Below are 21,652 nucleotides of genomic sequence, written 5' to 3'. Positions count from 1 at the left end.
TTTAGACATTAATGGCTGTGTGTTGAGTTATTTTGAGGGGACAGCAAATTTATATAATATATATATAAAGTTATACAAGCTGTACACTCACTACTTTACATTGTAGCAAAGTGTCATTTATTCAGTGTTGTCACATGAAAAGATATAATCAAATATTTACAAAAATGTGAGGGGTGTACTCACTTTTGTGAGATACTGTATGTATGTATGTGTGTATATATATATCTTTTTTAGGCATGTTCACACAGATAACCAGCATGCAGCTGCACTGAAGACAGAAGAGCTGAGGACAGGGTTTACAGGTGCTGTTTTATATTCACACAATGTGTGTTATGTCACATCACCTGACCACAGCAATAGGCGCAATTTTACACAGACTTTAGATATCGGTCATGTGCAAGGGCGCTTCCCACAGCGTGAAGCTCCCACAATGTTCCCTTTGAAAGGGAATAACTTTTCATGGCTAAAAAATTTGAAGTCCTTTTCCCTACACAACAAAACTAACTGCACTGGATCAATGGAAGACCTGTTGTGTGTTGCGATCTCTGCTAGTGTCACATACACAGCTAAAATCCTATGTTACTTTCTGCCAGATCCTAGAGGTTTAGCAACCTCAAATGAATCTTGCTGCAAGCTTATGAATATTGAGAATGGTCATTCCTGTAACAATTTATTGTTTTTAATGATTTTACCATCTCACAGGTCTTCCAGCACGTCAGGGGTTGCTGGTGTATCAGATTTTGCTTGGAGCTATTGCACTTGATCAACTGAGATCTGACTGAGTAATGCCTTCACTGTGTCTTTAATGGACACACAGTAGCAAAATCTCTTCCCATTAGCATAAATAGCAAGGTAAATCAGGGTTGGCTCAACATAATTGAATTTACTATTGAAGAGAGTTTTTCGCTCTTTCTAACTGATCAGTTCTAAATACTCCCTCCTTGCACCTCCAGCTCCCCAACTTGATCGTTGACATTATCATTCCCACTATCCAAACCTGTTTGAGATATTTGGGTCATTTCACTGTTTGATGACCTAGCCGTGCTGACAGTGGCAGTATTAGACGTGCAGCTGGATTTTATTTTATGTTTCAGCTGTTGTGGCAAACTCCGTTTCCCCATCGGGATAGGTTTCCCCCAGCCCCGCCCCCACCAAAATGGTGAAAAAAACACGCATGCACAAAAAACTCGCCCCTGAGATGCTGTGCGCATACCACTGAGGTACTATGGAAAACCCTAAGGTTCAAAACATTTTTAACAACTTTTATCTGTAAACTGTTGTATTCTAGACGTGAAAGGCATATTTCATGACTGTCTAGTTATATTTTGAAAATGGGGTAAAAGAACTTATGTTTGTTGTATTTTTTATGTCTTTATTAACACAAACACCTACTGTTATTTCTTTTAATATATAATGTTATATTTGTGAGAGAGTTTTCATTTAGAATATTATAGACTTTTGGAAGAAATATGTGGTCACTCACATAACTGATTTTCTATGCTAACTATGCAACCATATGCAAAAGGCACAACATCTGGACATCCATCCATCCATCTTCAACCCCTTACTTCTTTTCAGGGTCGCGGGGGAACCTGGAGCCTATCCCAGGGAGCATCAGGCACAACGCGGAGTACACCCTGGACAGGGTGCCAGTCCATCGCAGGGCACACAATCACACACATTAGACACGCCAATCAGCCTACCATGCATGTCTTTGGACTGGGGGAAGAAACCGGAGTACCCAGAGGAAAACCCCGCAGCACGGGGAGAACATGCAAACTCCGCACACACAGAGCCACGGGAATCAAACCCCGACCCTGGTGGTGTGAGGCAAACATGCTAACCACTAAGCCACCGTGCACCCACATCTGGACATATTGATCATTTTTCACTTTTTTCTCCTTAGAACAGTTTTTTTTTAAATGCAATTCTGTGATTTGGCCGTTGTCTACTTTAGTTCAGCCTCAGCAAACATATGGCCACCAGTGGCAAAGTTAGCAGCCCACCGACGGCAACTGTCTGCGGTCCACCATTGTTTTGCTGATCATTTTTCCAGTGGCCCACTAGCGGCAGCTGCCATTTTTCTGACAGTGGTCCACTTTTGAGCCACTGATTTATACAAAATTCTTGCTTGGTGGTGTCACATAATGGACGTAATGGAGGCTAGGACAGATGCAATTGCAGATAAGAGGTTTATTAAAGAGAGGCAGGCAGACAATTCCAAATCGGTAATCAAAAGCGTGGTCCAAAAACAGGCAAAAGGTCAGGCGATCGGCAAATGGGAATAAACTAGGCAAGGCAAACCACAAAACGAGAAACTAGATGCAAGATCAAAAACCATGAAACGAAACTTGAACAAAGGCTTGGCATGGTGAATACATTCAATACTTTGCAAAGATATTGTTTGAAAACAGTCTCTTTATACTGTGGAGTGAGTGTGTGAGATTGGATGCAGGATGCAGGTGTGCATGATTAGAATGAATGTGAGTGTTCTGGGAATTGCGGTCCATGGCGGTCATGTTTGTAGGCCACAGTGCAGGATGGGAAATGTAGTCACTGGTTTGCTGTGATATGACAGAATCCCCCCCCGCCCCATGCCAAAATACACTCCCTCCCCTGGCGGTCCTGACCCTCTGGGCAAAATTTTCACATAGCCCCTCATGTTCAAATGCAGGCATTGTCCAACAAGTATCAGGTTACTTAAGGAGCAGACATGAGGCGGGGGCTGGTTCGCCAGGATCATTAGGCGAGACCTAGCCTTGGGAAGTTGTGTCGTCAGCTTTAGACGGGGGCTTGACTTGGTGTGGAGCAACGTCCTCAGCATAGTAGGGAGGCGAAGCGTCATCCCTAGTGGAGCAGGAAGGGGGAGCAACGTCCTCAGCTGAGCAGGGATACTGAGCATCATCCTCCATCGACTCTGCAGGCTGAACTTGGTTGGCTGTGTCAGCAAACTCAAGCATGAGCAGAACCTGGTTGGTCGTGATGTTGGCTTCAGGTGTGAGGAAAACTTGGTCAGCCATGTCAATCTCAAGCATGAGCATAACTTGGTTGGTCCTGATGTTGGCTTCAGGCATGAGGAGAACTTGGTTGTCTGTCAGCGACCTCAGACAGGAACTTGGCTTTGGAGGTCGTCCCGTTGACCTTGGACAGGAACTTAGCTCGGGAGGCCATCTTTTCGACCTCGGACTGTGATTTTCTACAGTACATTGTTAGTTACTGTGATTTTCTACAGTAATTCATTAATTACCTTAAGTTTCACTTGAATATACTGTATTCTGCTGAGAATTTGTATCCTGTGCATGAACACAGAAATTACTGCAGATTTCATGTACTTTTAACAGTGTACACACACGTGCGGCTCTGTGCTGGTTGTCTCTCACTCTCAATCTTGCTTCTGCGGGAGGCAACTGAAAGCACAAAGAGGCACAAACAAATCAACTTTCACTAATTACACGTAGGTGAGGATCATCACGCATTACCTGCAGGTTCGATCTGCCTCCTCTCCATCCACAGCCGACGCTCGACCATGCCCCCGCTGCCACAATGACTTTTTATGATTACTTTAAAATTAAAAAATATTTTTTTTGCTTATATCAGTTAAATTATTTAAAACAGCGTTGTTAGTTTCTGTTTTTGTGAGATGGCTGGTAGAAATTCTGAGTGGGCAGTGAAAAAAAATTACCAGCCACTGTGGCAGGAGGAGGAAAAGTTAATTTCAGACCTTGGTGAAAATGCAAATAGACACTGGATTGAAGGCATCATTAGTCCATCCATCCATCTTCTATACCGCTTATCCTCTTCAGGATTACTGGGGAACCTGGAGCCAATCCCAGGGAGCATGGGGCACAAGGCGGGGTACACTCTGGACAAGGTGCCAATCCATCGCAGGGCACAATCACATACACATTCACACAACCATTCATACACTACGGACACATTAGACGTGCCAATCAGCCTATCATGCATGTCTTTGGAAACTGAAGCACCTGGAGGAAACCCCCGCAGCACATGAACATGAGAACATGCAAACTCTGCACACACAGGGCCACGGCGGGAATCGAACCTCCGACCCTGGAGGCGACCGTGCTAACCACTAAGCTACCGTGCATCCAGGTATCATTGGTATCACACAAAATTTACAGGAAATTCATGAGGTACCTTCCACTGTGTCTTTCAGACACAGTTTTCAGGGCATATACAGGACACTGAATCCTGGATGAACAACGAGGGCAATGTACCGTGGTCCCAGTCACTGGACAGTCTGTCTCTTTGACAAGCTCATCCTCTGTCACCATGTCTCCTGAAAATGCCATCTGAGTCTTGTCCCTGAACCTTATAGGATACTGGTCCTGTTGTACTACTGCTCCCAGAATCCATTTGTTTCCCTTTCCAGTGGTATAACACATGTATACTGCATCTTTTTTCAGAAAAGGACCTCTCCATAGCCCGTTGGATATGATAGAACTTTTGCTTTTGCATGTATCGCTTTACACAAACCTTAACAGCAACATCAGTGTGAATGAAATGCCTGCTCAGAAACAGATCTGCTGGTGATTGACCTGTTGTGTAGTTTGGGGTAGTGCGGAATTACAATAAGAAGAGAGAGATCCGATCTTCCAAATCCATCGTCGAGTGTGCGAGTTTCTTCATTCCACTCTTAAAAGTTTGTATATACCTTTCCACAAGGCCACTGGTAGCAGGATGCCCTGAGGTGCTTATAAAATGACGAATGCCATTTTGCTGCATGAACACCCTAAACTCCTCAGACATAAATTGAGTTCAATTGTTTTTGACAGTGTGCTCAGACAGCCCATAAGCTGCAAACAGCCTCCTCAGTCTCATGACTGTAGCTTGGCATTCTGAACACCTCTAACTACTTAGAATATGCATCTACTATTATCACAAACATGTGTCTTTTCCAGCACAGCCAGGAAATTCCCAAGGATGTAGAGGGACCTGGTTTGGAGCTTTTTGTTCCATCTGACAGGGCTGCTGTACCCACATCACTTGTGTCAGCCAGGGGTACCCGCTAAAGACCATCTGCATTACCGTGTTTCTCTAAGGGACCGTATTCAATAACATAGTCATAAGCTGAAAGAATGATTGCCCATCTCTGAATCCTGGCTGCTGCCATTGTGGGTAGACTTTTATGCTCCCCAAACATAGTCAACAAGTGCTTATGATCAGTCACCATTCTGAATTTCCTCCCCCACAGATATTGGTTAAACTTTTTAACTCCATAAATTTGTGGAAACCCTTCTTTTTCAATTTGGGAGTATTTTTTTTTTCAGCGGGTGTCAGAGTCCGCGAGGCATAAGCAATGGGACTTTCCACTCCAGTGGAATTGTATGTTGCAAAACAACTCCAATTCCATAAGCTGACGAGTCACAAGCTAAGGTGAGTGGTAACTTAGTGGACCACGACCTTTTCATTTGTCAGCAAATCTTTACAGTTATCAATGGCTCTTTGCTCTGTCTGTTTCCACTCCCATTGAGCATTATCTCTCAAAAGTCTGTATAAGGGAGCTACCTCAGTACTTTGGTTTTGCAAAAAAAATCCATAATAGTTCACCATCCCTAGAAACGCTCTCAGCTCCTTTACACATGTGGGTGCTGGTGCCTGCTTGATTGCTGTAACTTTGTTTGGAGATGGATGAAGGCTTTGGCTGTCTAGCACATATCCCAGATATTCAATCTGTCTTTTCTCAAACTCACATTTTGACTGTTTCACTCTTAAGCCGTTCTCTTGCTATTTCCGCAGCACTTCCTGCAATTTCTGCAAATGCTTTTTTTCTATTCTCCCAGTCACCAGCAGGTCATCCAAGTACACTACAATATCAAGATCTTTCATGATGTTTTCCATAATTATCTGGAATATAAAGGGTGCTGCACTGACACCAAAAGGCAATCTACTATAACCAAATAACCCTCTGACTGTTAATAGTTACTAGCTGTTTCGACTCATCATCCAGCAGGATCTGTTGGTAAGCTGAAGCCAGATCAATTTTAGAGAACATGGTTCCTCCACTCAGGGTCGCCATCAATTCCTCAATCCGCGGTAGTGGATAAGTCTTAGTAGCAGCTGCTTGATTTACAGTCAATTTGTAATCTCCACATAGTCTTATGGTTTTGTCCTTCTTCACTAAAGGTACTATGGATGCTGCCCATTCACTGTCTTTCATTGGAGTTATTATTTGGGCCTTTTCTAAACAGTCCAGTTCCACACAACCTGTGCCTTCATGGAAAAAGGTAATGGATGACTCTTACAGAAATGTGGAGCAACTTTAGGGTTCACCAGTATCTTTGCTTTGACCCCACGGTGCATGCCCAATTCATCTTTAAACACCTCAGAGCATGAGTCCAGCACCTCTTCAAGGGAGTTTGCTTGACACACTTGACTGATGTTTTATTTTTCCTCAATTTAATGTGAGCTTTTGCAGCCAATTCCTGCCATACAAGGCTGGCCTCGCCCCTTTAACTACAACCAAGGGTAGCTGTTTGCTCTGGTTTTCATAATTAACAGTAGCTTGAAACTGTCCTAAAACAGAAATGAGCTCTTCTGTGTACATTTTAAGCATGATGCCTGTGACATCTAGTGGCTCTACTGAGAATGCATTTTGAAACAGTTTTTCAGATATGATACTCACTGCAGCACCAGTATCAATTCCCATCAGAATATTTTTGCCATTTACCATAAAAGTCTCAGTGGATGACTTTTTCCTGTCTTCATTAGTTAAGCAGCGAAAACATGGTTAACTCCATTTTTGCTTCCCTTTTTGCTCAACATGCTCTTTTGATATGGCCCGTCTTTCCACAGCTAAGGCAAGTGGCATCTCTAAAGTTGCATACCTGTGGGCTGTTTTTTTTCTTTGACATCTATAGCGTATTTTCCCTCTTTTTTCAAAATGTTGCACCTCCACTTTATGCACAATTCCCGAGCGTGAGTCATGCCCTCTCAACTTCTACGTATCTTTCTCCGCAGTCTCCATGCCCAATGCAATCTCAAACGCACGTGCATGAGTCAAATTAGACTCCGACAATAGTTGTCATTATCAGGCTTCGTTGCAGATTCCACATAAAAAACAGTCACGTAGTGCCTCATCCAATGTAGCCCCAAACTCATGGCTCACAGCAAACTGTTTCAGCTCTGCTGCATATTCCTTCACCAACTTATCAGCTTTTTTATTACAATGATTTAAATGGAATCTCTCCACAATCTGTAGTGATTTAGGCTCAAAATGACTCTTTATAATGACCACAGTGTTGTTGTATGACTTATCTTTTGGTTTCTTTGGTTGTACCAAATTTCTCAGTAACCCACAGGTAATTGCTCCCATTACACTCAGGCACCTGTCACAAACTGCCTTTCCTTCTTTGTCATTTGCCAAAAAGACTTGTTCCAGCCATTCAATGTAAGCTGACCAAGACTCTCCTATACTTCCTATAAGAGCCATATTTTTGCACCTTTATCCTCATCAGCAATTATTTTACTGTGATTTACTAACTCAAAGAATACACAGGGGACGTCTTGTTTTAACTTCAATGCCACGTTTCTTTTTACTATATCACTTCCTGACAACATTTACCAGCATGAAGCAACACACTACAACAATGGAATCTCTAAGGTCCCAAAAATCTATAAGCACCATCATTGTGATACATTACAGAAAGGGAGTCCATTTAGCCACTGTACCCCATAGGTCAGACCTGTGAAAGAATGTTGTCAGATGCAGGGAGTGACCAGTACATGCAAAGACCAGAGGTTTCTTCACAGCCTCCCTGATAAACTTTGTTTCTGTCCATTCATCAGTTTTGGAGGGACGTCCTGTTGACATCACTTGTTGATAATAGCCTTCACAGTGTTCCATGGTACATTTAATATTTTACAAATTATTTTGTAGCCTCTCCTGATCAATACCTTTTGACAATGAGAGCCCATGCTTTGTAAGCTCTTTGTGGACCATGGCTTCAACAGGTAGATGTAAAGAAAATCCTACAGAAAATCAGATAATCAGAATAATTTCATTGATGTCAACTGTATGATAATTACTTTTCTACTGATTTTGAATTAATTCTGAGCACAGCCATATGGACCGTTATAAAAGGGTGTGCATACTTGTGTAACCAGGTTATTCTTTACAGAAGTTTGTTCTTTTTCCCTTAAAACATTTCTATTTGTTTTTCACTTGAATTGAGTTGGGTGCTATATCATATTAAAGATGGGAAAAGATCTGACATGAATTATCTTGGTTTTATTTTTTTACATCACAAATACTTCAAGAGAGGTTTGTAGACTTTTTATATCCAGGCTACGTTCTGCCAGTTTCTAATAGTACAGTAACAGAAGGGCACTCCCCTATCTGTGGATGAATGGTGTCACGTTTCGTGACGTAACGGAGATATGACGAATGCAAACACAGTTTGAACAGGTTTTATTGAGAGACACAGGCATGTTAATCCAAAACATGCAAGAGGTCAGGCGATCGGCAAACAGGCATAAACGGGGCAAGGCAGGAAACTATGTCGTGGTCACGGAAAACAGAGTCGAGATACAAAACATGAAACATAACCTATGACTATGAACTGGGAGCGGAGAAACCAGCGTGAACTAAACAGACGAATCTAAACATGAACCATGAAACATGACATGACATGAACTGTGACTATGGTTCTCTGTCGTAAAGAATCTAAATTAATCTACTATATCATATCGAATCGAATCTAATATTCTGCGCCGTGTGCTGGGAGGCGAGCGGTATATATATAAACATAATCAGCGTTGTAATGGCTGACGGCTGAGGGCAATTCAGACACACGTGAAACAACAACCAATGACAGAAAGTGGAGGAGACATAACAAAAAGAAATGCACGTGTCGAAATGTCACGATTGTCAACAAGGGAAAAGCAGGTGCTTGCACCTGCTCATGCACGCGCGCTCACATGCTCCACAGCGCGCTGCTTAAAGGGGAAATCGTGACCAATGGTACATACATATTTAAGAACAACAAAAAACATGAATAATGCACATACAACTTAATACATTTATAAGTAATTAAAGGACTACTGCAAGTTTACATTAATAAAAGTGGTTTGTCCCAACCTTCATAATTCAGCACTTCATGTTTCTGTAGCACACGAAAGTAAAAAAAAAAAATCTCTCTACACACATATACATATGGCAGGTGGTTGTAATGTTGTGGCTGATTAATTTATGTGTGTTACACATAAACTGATCAGCCATAACATTAAAATCACCTGCCTAATGTTGTGTAGGTTCCCCTCCCCTTGTGCTGCCAAGACAGCTCTGACTAATCAAAGCATGGACTCCACAAGATCTCTGAAGGTGTGCTGTGGTATATGGCACCAAGATGTTAGCAGCAGGTCCTTTAAGTCCTGTAAGTTGTGAGTTGGGGCCTCCATGAATCGGACTTGTTTGTCCAGCGCATCCCACATGATGTGCTGGACAAAGCTGATTGGATTGAGAGCTAGGGAAAGAGAAGGCCAAGTCAACACCTTAAACTTTTTTCATGTTCCTCAAGCCATTCCTGAACAATTTTTGCACAGTGGAAGGGTGCATTATCTTGCTGAAAGAGGCCACTGTCATTAGGGAATACTATTGCCATGAAAGGGTGTACTCGGTCTGCACCAGTGTTTAGGTAGGTCGTACATGTCAAAGTAACATCCACTTGAATGCCAGGACTCAAATTTCCCAGCGGAACATTGCCCAGAGCATTATACTTCCTCCACCAGCTTGTCTTCTTCCCATAGTGCATCCAGGTGCCATCGCTTCCCCAGGTAAGCGGTGCACATGCACCCGGCCATCCATGATGTAAAAGAAAACATGATTCATCAGACCAGGCCACCTTCCTCCATTGCTCCATAGTCCAATTCTGATGCTCGTGCCCATTGTAGGCACTTTCGGCAGTAGGCGGGGTGGAAAGCATGGGCACTCTGACAGGTCTATGGCTATGCAGCCCCATACACAGCATGCTGTGATGCACTGTTTGTACTGACACATTTCTATCATAGTCAGCATTAACTTTTTTAGCAATCTGTGGGATTGGAACAGATGGGTTAGCGTTTGCTTCCCAGGCACATCAAGGAGCTCCCTTGGGCACCCATGACACTGTCATCAGTTCACTGGTTGTCTTTCTTTAGACCACTTTTGGTAGGTTCTAACCACTGCACATCGGGAACACCCCACAAGACCCGCTGTTTTGGAGATGCTCTAACCCAGTCATCTAGCCATCACAAGTCACTCAGATCCTTACACTTGCCCATTTTGTATTGCTTCCAACACATGACTTCAAGAAATGACTGTTCAGTTGTATATACATAGATAAGCCATAACATTAAAACCATTGACAATTGAGCAGTCAGGGAATTATTAATATATGGTGACAATATTTTTTTATTAAATACAAATTAGCATACATTAGTGCCCTCCAGCCTATTGAATGCATACTTTCTGCATCTGAGCTCAAGAGCATGTACCAATGTAAGCACACATCATTGTATTACACCACCCCACTTTTCAATGTGTAAATAAAAAGCATGGGGCTTGAACAACATAAAGGGAGCCCAATAATCATATTCCATCCATCTTCTACCACTTACTCCTTCTTCAGGGTCGCGGGGGAACCTGGAGCCAATCCCAGGGAGCATCAGGCACAAGGCGGGGTACACCCTGGACAGGGTGCCAGTCCATCGCAGGGCACAATCACATACATACTCACACACCCATTCATACACTTTGGACACGCCAATCAGCCTACCACGCATGTCTTTTGGACTGGGGGCGGAAACCAGAGTACCCAGAGGAAACCCCCGCAGAATGGGGAGAACATGCAAACTCCGCACACACATGGCCCCAGCGGGAATCGAACCCCGGACACTGGAGGTGTGAGGCGAACGTGCTAACCACTTCTTTAGTAGGTTGGTCCCCTTTACTACCATCCAATGTATCAATAGAAGCCCACCAAACTTCTGTTGCTGCTGTTGTCCAAAAGTGATGCGGTAATAAACTTGCTCCAATCATACTCCTTCAGAAGTCATACAGAAAGAAGGCACTATAGCAAGGATACAAATTCAGGTCCATAGGCCACCTCACAGCACCAGAGACGCCATAACTGATGGATGTTTCCCATCATCAAGTAACCCCCTGAGCATAGGGACACTGCTGTGTTAAACATAGGGGGACATGTTCAACAGGGGGACATGTTCAACATTTTATCTTTGTCTAAGCGACACACTACTCAGAGGCCATGGACCCAAGTTAAGTCATATCTAAGGCCTGTAGAAATGTTTTTATCTTTACTATAAGTGATGGTTTAACAAACAGTTTCTTACAGATCAGGAAACCCTTCTTAGGTCCCATGTTGGCTGATCTGTGTAAACTTCTGCACAAAAGATACCTATACATCTGTAACAAAACACTGACAGAAAGGATGCTTTGCCAGTTTATTTAACAAAACATGCAATTATAAATCAACAACAGAAGGGAAAACATGATAAATAAACCAAGGCAGGAGTTTAAACCATTAATTTGCACAACTTGCAAGTTCACAAAACATAGTGAACCTGGAAGGAAGCCACCAACAGAAACTACAAGAAAAAACAGGATACCTGGACATAAAGCGAGCTAGCTGAACAACACTCATATTAATTGAATACAATTAATGAACAGCAAGTGACACAGGCAAATGAAAAACTTGGCAGAATGAGAGCACATGGGCAAGTGTGCAGTGATGCACAGGGAACTTATGGAATGGTGATCCTTTTATGTAACGGCTGATGAACAGGAAACAATGTTCAGGTGTTAATACTCTGGGGAACCAGGGTGCTGGGTTCGCACTACTGAGGGTGTGGTGTTGTGAGTTGTTGGCTGGACTGGGCATGTTACAAACATCTCTGTTTTTTATATTCAAATTGACTGTCTGGGAGAGCAATTTAACCAAACACTGAAGTGTAGGCTTCAGAGTGTGGTAGGTGAGGATGCACACAACTGGGACCTGCTGTGGCATTGTGTTGTTTGCTGTTTGGAAGATTGCTCAAACCTTCTCCCCATTTACAGTCAGGTCCATAAGTATTTGGACAGTAACACAATTTTCAGAATTTTGCCTCTGTACACCACCACAATGGATTTGCAATGAAGCAATTAAGGTGTGATGGAAGTGTAGACTTTCAACTTTAATTCAAGGAGTTTGACACAAATATTGCATTAACCGTTTTCTTGTTTTCTTCTAACACAACTCACATGTGCTTGAGCATCAGAACATGGACAGATTACTGGACATTCTTCAATATTTTCTGGTAGAGAGCAGAATTCATGGTTCTGTTAATTATGGCAAGTTGCCTAGGCCCTGAAGCAGACAGATGCAGCATTAAACTGCATTGACTGACATGGTAGTAGAGAGCATGAGAGTGCGTATGTGCATCTGTCACGAAAGTGTGTGCGGGTAATGGCGTCTGATGTGTAGAGGTGTGCATTGTAAAAGCGGGAGAGGGAGAAACTAAGGATTGTATGAGTTTGTAAGACACTCCATAATTATAAGGGCTGTAAGATGCCACATAATCAGAATGAGTGTCTTAACATCCCTCATGCACAAATAATGGACCCAAAAGAAGAGTTTAGTTAGTCAAAGCGAGTGAAGAAAGGGTTGTGGTTAGTGGCGATAGAACCCGGTTCTCAAAGTTGAAACGGAATGTACTCTTACACACTGAGCCACCAGGCTGAATTGACTCAGAAATAACTAGAGAGAGAAGTTTTCTTTTTTTTCTTCTTCTTTATTTTTGCAGGAAAACCTCTGCAACCATAGAACAAGAACATATACCGTTTACTGACCTCGTCTTATCAGACCCACGCACTTACATGGGTAGTCCCAGGTGCAACCAGTTGCAGTAATGAATGAACTGAAATGTAGTTCCAACTGATAGTAGATGTAGTTCTCATGAGACTACACTATTAGTGGAAGGTCTATGCCTCTCTCTGGCAGCATGCATGAGTGTTATGTGACCAGACTTTACATAGTTCCTGTTATCTATAGATGAGATCAGGGGAGGCAAGGGCAATATTGAAGAGGAGGGGGTGTGAGAGGGGGCTGTTGTCAAACCATGTAAAGAATTGATTGAGGTAATTGACCATTCACAGCTGCTCTGAGCTAACTTGGAGCCATGCATTTCCTTTAGGCCTTTCCACAGTTGGTGTGAGTTTTTCTGCCCCAATTTCTTCTCCCACTTATAGTCATCGTTGGCCTCTATGATCCTTACTTTAAGCTCTCTCTGGACCCATGTCATTTCCTCTCTGCCCCCAGTTCTGAAGGCACTCTTCTTTGGTTGAGGAGATATTTAATCTCTGATAATCACCTATAAATCAAAGATCTGATATTCATCATCTCATCTTTCGTTCTCAATCCCAAAGGTCTTCAGTTTATAGTGAAAACAAAAGAATTGGCCTTGCCATTCCAATAATACAAATACATACAATCACAGAGCTACTGTAACAGGCAGTCATTTGGAGTGATGCAAGAAGAAGGACATCTATAACTATTATAACTAGAATTTTTTTTGCACTTTTCCTATCGGAGTATACCAGTATACTCTTCCACCTCTACACACCCCAAACTTAAAATAACTAAATAAATTTTGTGGTCTTGTGTTCGCAGTGAAACCATCATGTTTTTACACCAGATATTCTATCAAGGCCTGAAAGCACGTATAGCAAGCTGGCCAACATTAGTCTTGGGTGAGTGCTTCTCAAGTGTAAGGTCAACCAAATGATTAATAAGTTGCATTTGCTAGTAAAATTCTCAGTAAATTTTAACCAGAGATTATCTGTTATTTCATTATCTTTGGCCACCAGCTGACCTCTTTGACATTCTCCTGCCCATGCTGAACATCTACCAGGAGTTTGTTCGTAATCACCAGTACAGCCTGCAGATCCTGGCACACTGCAAACAGAACCGTGATTTTGACAAGCTGCTGAAGCAGTATGAGTCCAAGCCTGACTGTGAGGAGCGCACTCTGGAGACCTTTCTCACATATCCCATGTTCCAGGTGACCATTCTATTTCTTAACAGTCCCATTACTCTCCCTTTCTCTTTCATTATAAACTCAAAGTTGTAACCATTCAGATAAAATAAAAATATTTATTATTAACATTAATTATTATTATTATTATTATTATTATTAGTAGTAGTAGTAGTAGTAGGACGAGGAGGAGTATGTTTACTTTCCTGCATAAGTAATACACTCACTATCCACTTTAATAAGAAGGCTGTGAAAAATTGCCTTTATTGTTCAACCTTTTGAACTTTAAAAAAAAAGAAAATCACAAAAATACTATAAATACAAAAATTGCTCTCATGGACGTCAAACAATTGCAAACAAAACACAGGTTTATATATATATATATATATATATATATATATATATATATATAATGTATAAAATATTTGTTAAATACAGATGTGCAACAATTATTGGCACCCATATGAATTCATATGAAAACAATACATTTGAAGTATATTCCCATTGATATTTTATATCAATGGGAATATACATTGCCATTATATACATATACATATACATGACCAGGGTTAAATATCGTGGTGGCTCTTTAATATTTTGGGTCTGTTTTTCTGCCAGGGGACCTGGACATTTTGTTAGGATACATGGCATCATGGACTCTCTGCCAGAAAGCTTAAAATGGGCCATGGTCGGATTGTCCGGCAGGACAATGATCCAAAACATACATTAAAATCAGCACAAACATGGTTTACTCACCACAAAATCAAGGTCCTGCCATGGCCATCCCAGTCCCCTGACTTGAAACCCATAGAAAACCTGTGTGGTGAACTGAAGAGAAAATTTGAAGGATCTGATTCTGTTTGGAGGAATGGTCTCAGATCCCTTGCCATGCATTCTCCAACTGCATTTTGGATAAACCTGTGTTTTGTTTGCAATTGTTCGATATCAATGTGAGCAATCATTTGATCATTTGATATCCATAAAAAGTTTTTTTTTTATTTTTTTTTTAACAACAGCTCAAAAGGTTAAACAATGTACAATAAATAATAAACAATATAATTAAAGATAATATAAATAAATATTTAATATATTTATTATAATAATACTATAATTATATAAATTAATGTCATATAATTAGATATAATAAACTATATAGATTATTATAAAAATGTTATTTAATTATATAATCTTTAATTATATTGTTTATTATTTATTGTTTATTGTTTAACCTTTTTATCTGTTAAAAAAAATTCACAAAAAATTGTATTCACAATATACAATATCTCACAAAAGTGAGTACACCCCTCACATTTCTGTAAATATTTGATTATAACTTTTCATGTGACAACACTGAAGAAATGACATTTTGCTACAGTGTAAAGTAGTGAGTGTACAGCTTGTATAACAGTGTAAATTTGTTGTCCCCTCAAAATAACTCAACACATAGCCATTAATGTCTAAACCGCTGGCAACAAAAGTAAGTACACCCCTAAGTGAAAATGTCCAAATTGGTCCCAATTTGCCATTTTCCCTCCCCGGTGTCATGTGACTTGTTAGCGTTACAAGGTCTGAGGTGTGAATGGGGAGCAGGTGTGTTAAATTTGGTGTCATCGCTCTCACACTCCCTCATACTGGTCACTGGAAGTTCAACATGGCACCTCATGGCAAAGAACTCTCTGAGGATCTGAAAAAAAGAATTGTTGCTCTACATAAAGATGGTCTAGGCTATAAGAAGATTGCCAAGACCCTGACACTGAGCTGCAGCACGGTGGCCAAGACCATACAGCGGTTTAACAGGACAGGTTCCACTCAGAACGGGTCTCACCATGGTCGACCAGAGAAGTTGAGTGCACATGCTCAGCGTCATATCCAGAGGTTGTCTTTGGGAAATAGACGTATGAGTGCTGCCAGCATTGCTGCAGAGGTTGAAGGGGTGGGGGGTCAGCCTGTCAGTGCTCAGACCATACGCCGCACACTGCATCAAATTGGTCTGCATGACTGTCGTCCGAGAAGGAAGCCTCTTCTAAAGATGATGCACAAGAAAGCCCGCAAACAGTTTGCTGAAGACAAGCAGACTAAGGACATGGATTACTGGAACCATGTCCTGTGGTCTGATGAGACCAAGATAAACATATTTGGTTCAGATGGTGTCAAGCGTGTGTGGCGGCAACCAGGTGAGGAGTACAAAGACAAGTGTGTCTTGCCTACAGTCAAGCATGGTGGTGGGAGTGTCATGGTCTGGGGCTGCATGAGTGCTGCCGACACTGGGGAGCTACAGTTCATTGAGGGAACCCTGAATGCTAACATGTACTGTGACATACTGAAGCAGAGCATGATCCCCTCCCTTCGGAGACTGGGCCACAGGGCAGTATTCCAGCATGATAATGATCCCAAACATACCTCAAAGATGACCACTGCCTTGCTAAAGAAGCTAAGGGTGAAGGCTGTGTGTTGAGTTATTTTGAGGGGACAGCAAATTTACACTGTTACACAAGCTGTACACTCACTACTTTACATTGTAGCAAAGTGTCATTTCTTCAGTGTTGTCACATTAAAAGGTATAATCAAATATTTACAAAAATGTGAGGGGTGTACTCACTTTTGTGAGATACTGTATATACATATATATTTTGATCACATATTGAAACTACTTACACACACAGGGACTCCTACAGCTAACCCTCCACATAAGCAGAATTAAAAATGTGTTTAATTGCTGACATGTAAGGAGACATTTATGTAACATTTTTATATTATATACTATTACATTATGTTATGTTATTCAACTTATATTATTAATCAATTTTAAGCAAGTCTACAGGGAGTTTGGTGCCAGCTAGTTTAACTATGCTATTGAATGAATGACACCTGTTAGACTCACCTCAACATGTCTTTTACAATCATTTAACCCACAACCATGGACAATCAAAAAGAGTTCATTGAGAAAAACTGTCATTATTTTTGACCCTTGTTAAGCAGGGGTACACATTAGTGTAGTCTGGGGTGAAGTGTGTTTTGTATTATTTTTTTTGGACACTCCAGTGTTACTGAACTACAGTGGTACACTGAACTGATGGTTGAACTGAGAAGAGAGAGAGGTCAACAGTAAAGCCTGCCCACAGAGAAACCTTATAAGTCTAGTTAGCAGAAAGAGAGACCAATCAGGATACACTCTCTGTCACTCTCTCGCTATGTCTTGTCACACAAGCTCTTTGTCTCTCCAGATCCTGTCTACTATTATAAATTCTCTAGTGTCTCTCTCACTCGCTTGCTCTCAAAAAAAATAATTTCCAGATATTGTACATAATTTGCAGGCATCAGGGAGCTGCTGTCAATATGCAGGAGACTCCCAGAACTTCTGTGAGAGGTGGGATGTCTGTGTTATCCAGTCAGTCAATTATGGGGCAGCAGAAAATGTATAATCATGCAAATACCGGTCAAGAGCTTCAGTTAATGTTCATATCAAACATCAGAATAAAGGAAAAGTGTGATCTCTGTGACTTTAACCATGAAATGATTGTTGGTTCCAAATTGGCTGCTTTGAATATCTCACTGCTGATCTCCTGGGATTTTCACACACAACAGTCTCTAGGGAAAAACAAAAAACACAGTGAGTGAGAGGTCTATGGGTGGAAAGAACTTGTTGATAAGAGAGGTCAGAGGAAAATGTTAGATTGGTTCGAGCTGCCAGGAAGGATATAGTAACTCATATAATCACTCTTAACAACCGTGGTCACCAGAAAAGCATCTCAGTATGCACAAAACATCAAAACTTGAAGTGGATGGGCTATAACAACAGAAGAACACACTGAGTTCCACCCTTGGCAGCCAAGAACAGGAATCAGAGGCTATCATGGGCAGAGGCTCACCCAAACTGGACAGTTGAAGATTAGATACCTGGTCTTTTTCCAGTCTTCAACTGTCCAGTTTTGGTGAATCTGTGACAGATACCCTCAGATTCTTGTTCTTGGCAGTGTTGTGCATTTTGAGATGCTTTTCTTCTCACCATGGTTGTAAAGAGTGATTATATGAGTTACTATATCCTTCATGGCAGCTTGAACCAATCTGGCCGTTTTCCTCTAACTTCTATCAACAAGGTTTTTCCACCAACAGAACTGTTGCTCACTCAATGTTTTTTTTGTTTTGTTTTTCAGACCATTCTATGTAAACCCTAGAGAGTGCTGTGTTTAAAAATCCCAGGAGATCAGCAGTTTCTGAAATTCTAAACCAGCTCTTATGGTATCAACATCCATGCCACAGTTAAAGTCAAAGAGATCACACTTTTTCCCCATTCTGATGTTTGATGTGAACATTAACTGAATCTCTTTACCTGCATCTGCATGATTTTATGCATTGTGCAGCTACAACATTATTGGCTGATTGGATAACTGCATACATGGGCAGGTGTACAGGTGTTCCTATTAAAGTGGATGGTAAGTGTACATTTGTGCTGATACATTTGGATGTTTATAGTTATCTCTCTCTATTTCTCAGTGTGTGTGTCTTCATCCTCTCCTCTTTACTCCCTCATTTCTACTCACGGTTTACTGAAAACGTATGCATTAAAAATGACATTGTTAGTAATATTGTCATAGCAATTGATTGTGATGGCTGATTTGGCTAGCGATGTTACAAGTAGCTTGCATTTTACAAGCTGCCAATGGACTGCTTAAACTCAAACATTCATGTTATAGCTATGTCAGGTGTTACAATAACATGTATGTTGCATAACTCTCAACAAGAAGTTAAAGTCTGATAGTGTCTCATGAGAGCTAAACATAATGGATGATTAAATCTGTGGGCAAACCTAAAGTGTCCTTCTAAGCTGGCTGCTGTGTTGATTTGAGAACCAGCCATCACTACATTCTGCAACCATAATATCAAGACATTGCTGTTTCCATATTGAATTTGATAACAAGGAAAGTTTTTAAAAAATCCAAAACTGTTGTGGTCATGACAGTGTCCTCATAGTTACAGTGGTGCTTGAAAGTTTGTGAACCCTTTAGAATTTTCTATATTTCTGCATTAATGTGACCTAAAGCAACATCAGATGTTCACAGTCCTAACAGAAAGTCCTAGCAGTAGATAAAGAGAACCCAGTTAAACAAATGAGACAAAACTATTATACTTGGTCATTTATTTATTGAGAAAAATGATCCAATATTTCATATCTGTGAGCGGCAAAAGTATGTGGACCTTTGCTTTCAGTATCTGGTGTAACCCCTTTGTGCAGGAATAACTGCAACTAAGTGTTTCCAGTAACTGTTGATCAGCTCTGCACATAAGCTGGGAGGTATTTTAGTCCATTCCTCATTTCAGAAAAGCTTCAATTCTGGGATGTTGGTGGGTTTCCTCACATGAACTGCTTGCTTCAGGTCCTTCCACAACATTTACAGTGGGGGAAATAAGTATTGAACGCATCAACATTTTTTTTCAGTAAATATATTTCCACTGAGGCTATTCACATTAAATTTTCACCAGACTTTGGTATTAACTCAAGAAATCCACATATATAAAGAATTCACAACATTAAAGTCTGTAAATAAAGTTATGTGTAATAAAGTGGAATGACACAGTAAAAAAGTATTGAACACACTAAGAAAAAGCAGTTCTCCAAGGCAAGGTAAGGTAAGGAACTAGCTGAAATCCATAAGTAGTTAGAAAATAATTATACCTCCTATCTGTGCAAATTAATATCAGCTGGGTTAGTAAATTGATGGTCTATAAAAAGGTTTTCCATTACCAAGGTGTCACACAAGAAACATCTCATGATGGGAAGATTGCCCCTTTTCCAATTAAACTCTGCCTTTTTACACTCTTGTCTAAGATTGCAGGTGATATCATTTAGCCAAGGCTGGGAGGCACCCTTAGCTCTCCTTGGCTTAAGCGGTGCAACATTATCAAGAGTAATGGAGCAAGATTTATGAAAACCTTCAACTAAATGTTCGGTATAAATTTTATTAGAAAAATCCTTAGTAAAATGTGATAATATTCAGAAAATAAGTTGGCAGTGAAGGAATGAATAGGCTGAGAAAACGTGGGCAAGTCGCATGGGGAAAAAAACACAACTGAATAATGATTGGAAATACCAGCATCAGAAACCTCCAAATTTGAAACAGAAAAACCATAGGACAGCACAAGATCTATTGTATGGCACAAGTTATGGGTTGGGCCATAGACAATCCAAAGAAAACAAAAATGCATAAAAAGCAAACAGTCCTTAGAACTTCATGAGAGGTCACTTCAAACAAAAAGCATAAAATTTCCTTAAAGTCAACATTTAAGAAACCGTGGAGCAGTGGCAGTCAGACACGTCAGCATTCACTGAAATTGGACATTTCTCCAATAGCCTTCTGGCTTGTCAACCATTCCTGGGGAGGGTAACAATGGGTAACATTAACATTAGCCAAGGTGAGAGAGGCCTTTAGTTGCTTAGAGGTTGCCCTGGGTTTCTTTGTGACCTTATGAAATATTGCATGTCTTGTTTCATGAGTGATCTTTGTTGGTCAATGTTGAATTTTGTCCTTTTGTACACAATCTGTCTGACTGTGGATTGGTGGAGTACTCTTTAAATATGGTTTTTAAACCCTTTCCAGACTGATGAGTATCAAAACTCTTTATGTAATCCTCAGACATCTCCATTGTTCATGCCATGATACACTTCCACAAACATGATGTGAAGATAGATCCTGGCTCTTTAAATAAAACAGGGTGCTCACTTGCACCTGTCATCCCATTGATTCAAAATATCTGACTATAATTTCACCTTCAAATTTACTGCTAATTCTAGAGGTTCACATGCTTTTGCCACTCACAGATATGTAATATTGGATAATTTTCCTTAATAAATAACTGGCCAGGTATAATATTTTTGTCTCATTTGTTTTATTGGGTTCTCTTTGTCTACCTTTAAGATTTGTGTGAAAATCTGATGATGTTTTTGGTCATATTTATGCAGATATATAAAGGGATCACAGACTTTCAAGCACCACTGTAGTTATAGCCTCTGCCCTAAGCACATGTGCTCCATTCCACTTTATGATGCTTTTTCCTAACAGATACCCCGCTACATTTTGACTCTCCATGAGCTGTTGGCACACACGCCTCATGAACATGTGGAGAGGAATAGTTTGGAATATGCTAAGTCCAAGCTGGAGGAGCTTTCCAGGTACAAAGCATGTGTACCACTCATTGGCAACTAAATATGATATTCACACATTGCAGTCAATCCATTCCATTAAATTCATTTGATTCAATTCAGTTCAATTAATTAAATTTTACAATTATGTCATTATATTACTACAGTGTAACTAAGAGGTTCCGCATTAGATTCTCAGGGGCAACAGAAAAGGTACACAGTTTAAAGGGGCGACACATAAATAATATATCATAATAATTAAATAATAACGTATTAATAAATAATAATATAATTTCCCAAAAAGAAAGCTGCCACCTAAGGATCCAGCAGGAAGTCCAAAAGAATGTCCTTTAAAACTGCAAATGGTAAAAACTGAAACACTTCTAGATATCAGTTTAAAGAACGAGATAGCTGATCACTTAGTAGGCCACAGGCTATAAAATTTGGAAGGTTGCAATCTGTACCCATGTGTGCACACATCAATAC

General features: G+C 40.7%; 1 protein-coding gene across 3 annotated transcripts in view; it reads left to right on the top strand.

Annotated features, from left to right (window-relative positions):
• The window catches only part of rasgrf1 (Ras protein specific guanine nucleotide releasing factor 1), a 415,815-nt gene that overhangs the window by 217,742 nt on the left and 176,421 nt on the right, over positions 1 to 21,652 (top strand). For all 3 annotated transcript variants that reach the window (XM_053623247.1, XM_053623248.1, XM_053623249.1), the window contains exons 6-8: positions 13,665 to 13,744; positions 13,862 to 14,055; positions 21,087 to 21,196. In XM_053623247.1, coding sequence (XP_053479222.1) covers positions 13,665 to 13,744; positions 13,862 to 14,055; positions 21,087 to 21,196 — 384 coding nt within the window. The remainder of the gene's footprint in view (positions 1 to 13,664; positions 13,745 to 13,861; positions 14,056 to 21,086; positions 21,197 to 21,652) is intronic.

The sequence above is a fragment of the Ictalurus furcatus genome, chromosome 4 (genome assembly GCF_023375685.1).
Source record: "Ictalurus furcatus strain D&B chromosome 4, Billie_1.0, whole genome shotgun sequence".
NCBI lineage: Eukaryota > Metazoa > Chordata > Actinopteri > Siluriformes > Ictaluridae > Ictalurus > Ictalurus furcatus.
This window is presented reverse-complemented; position numbering and strand designations above follow the sequence as displayed.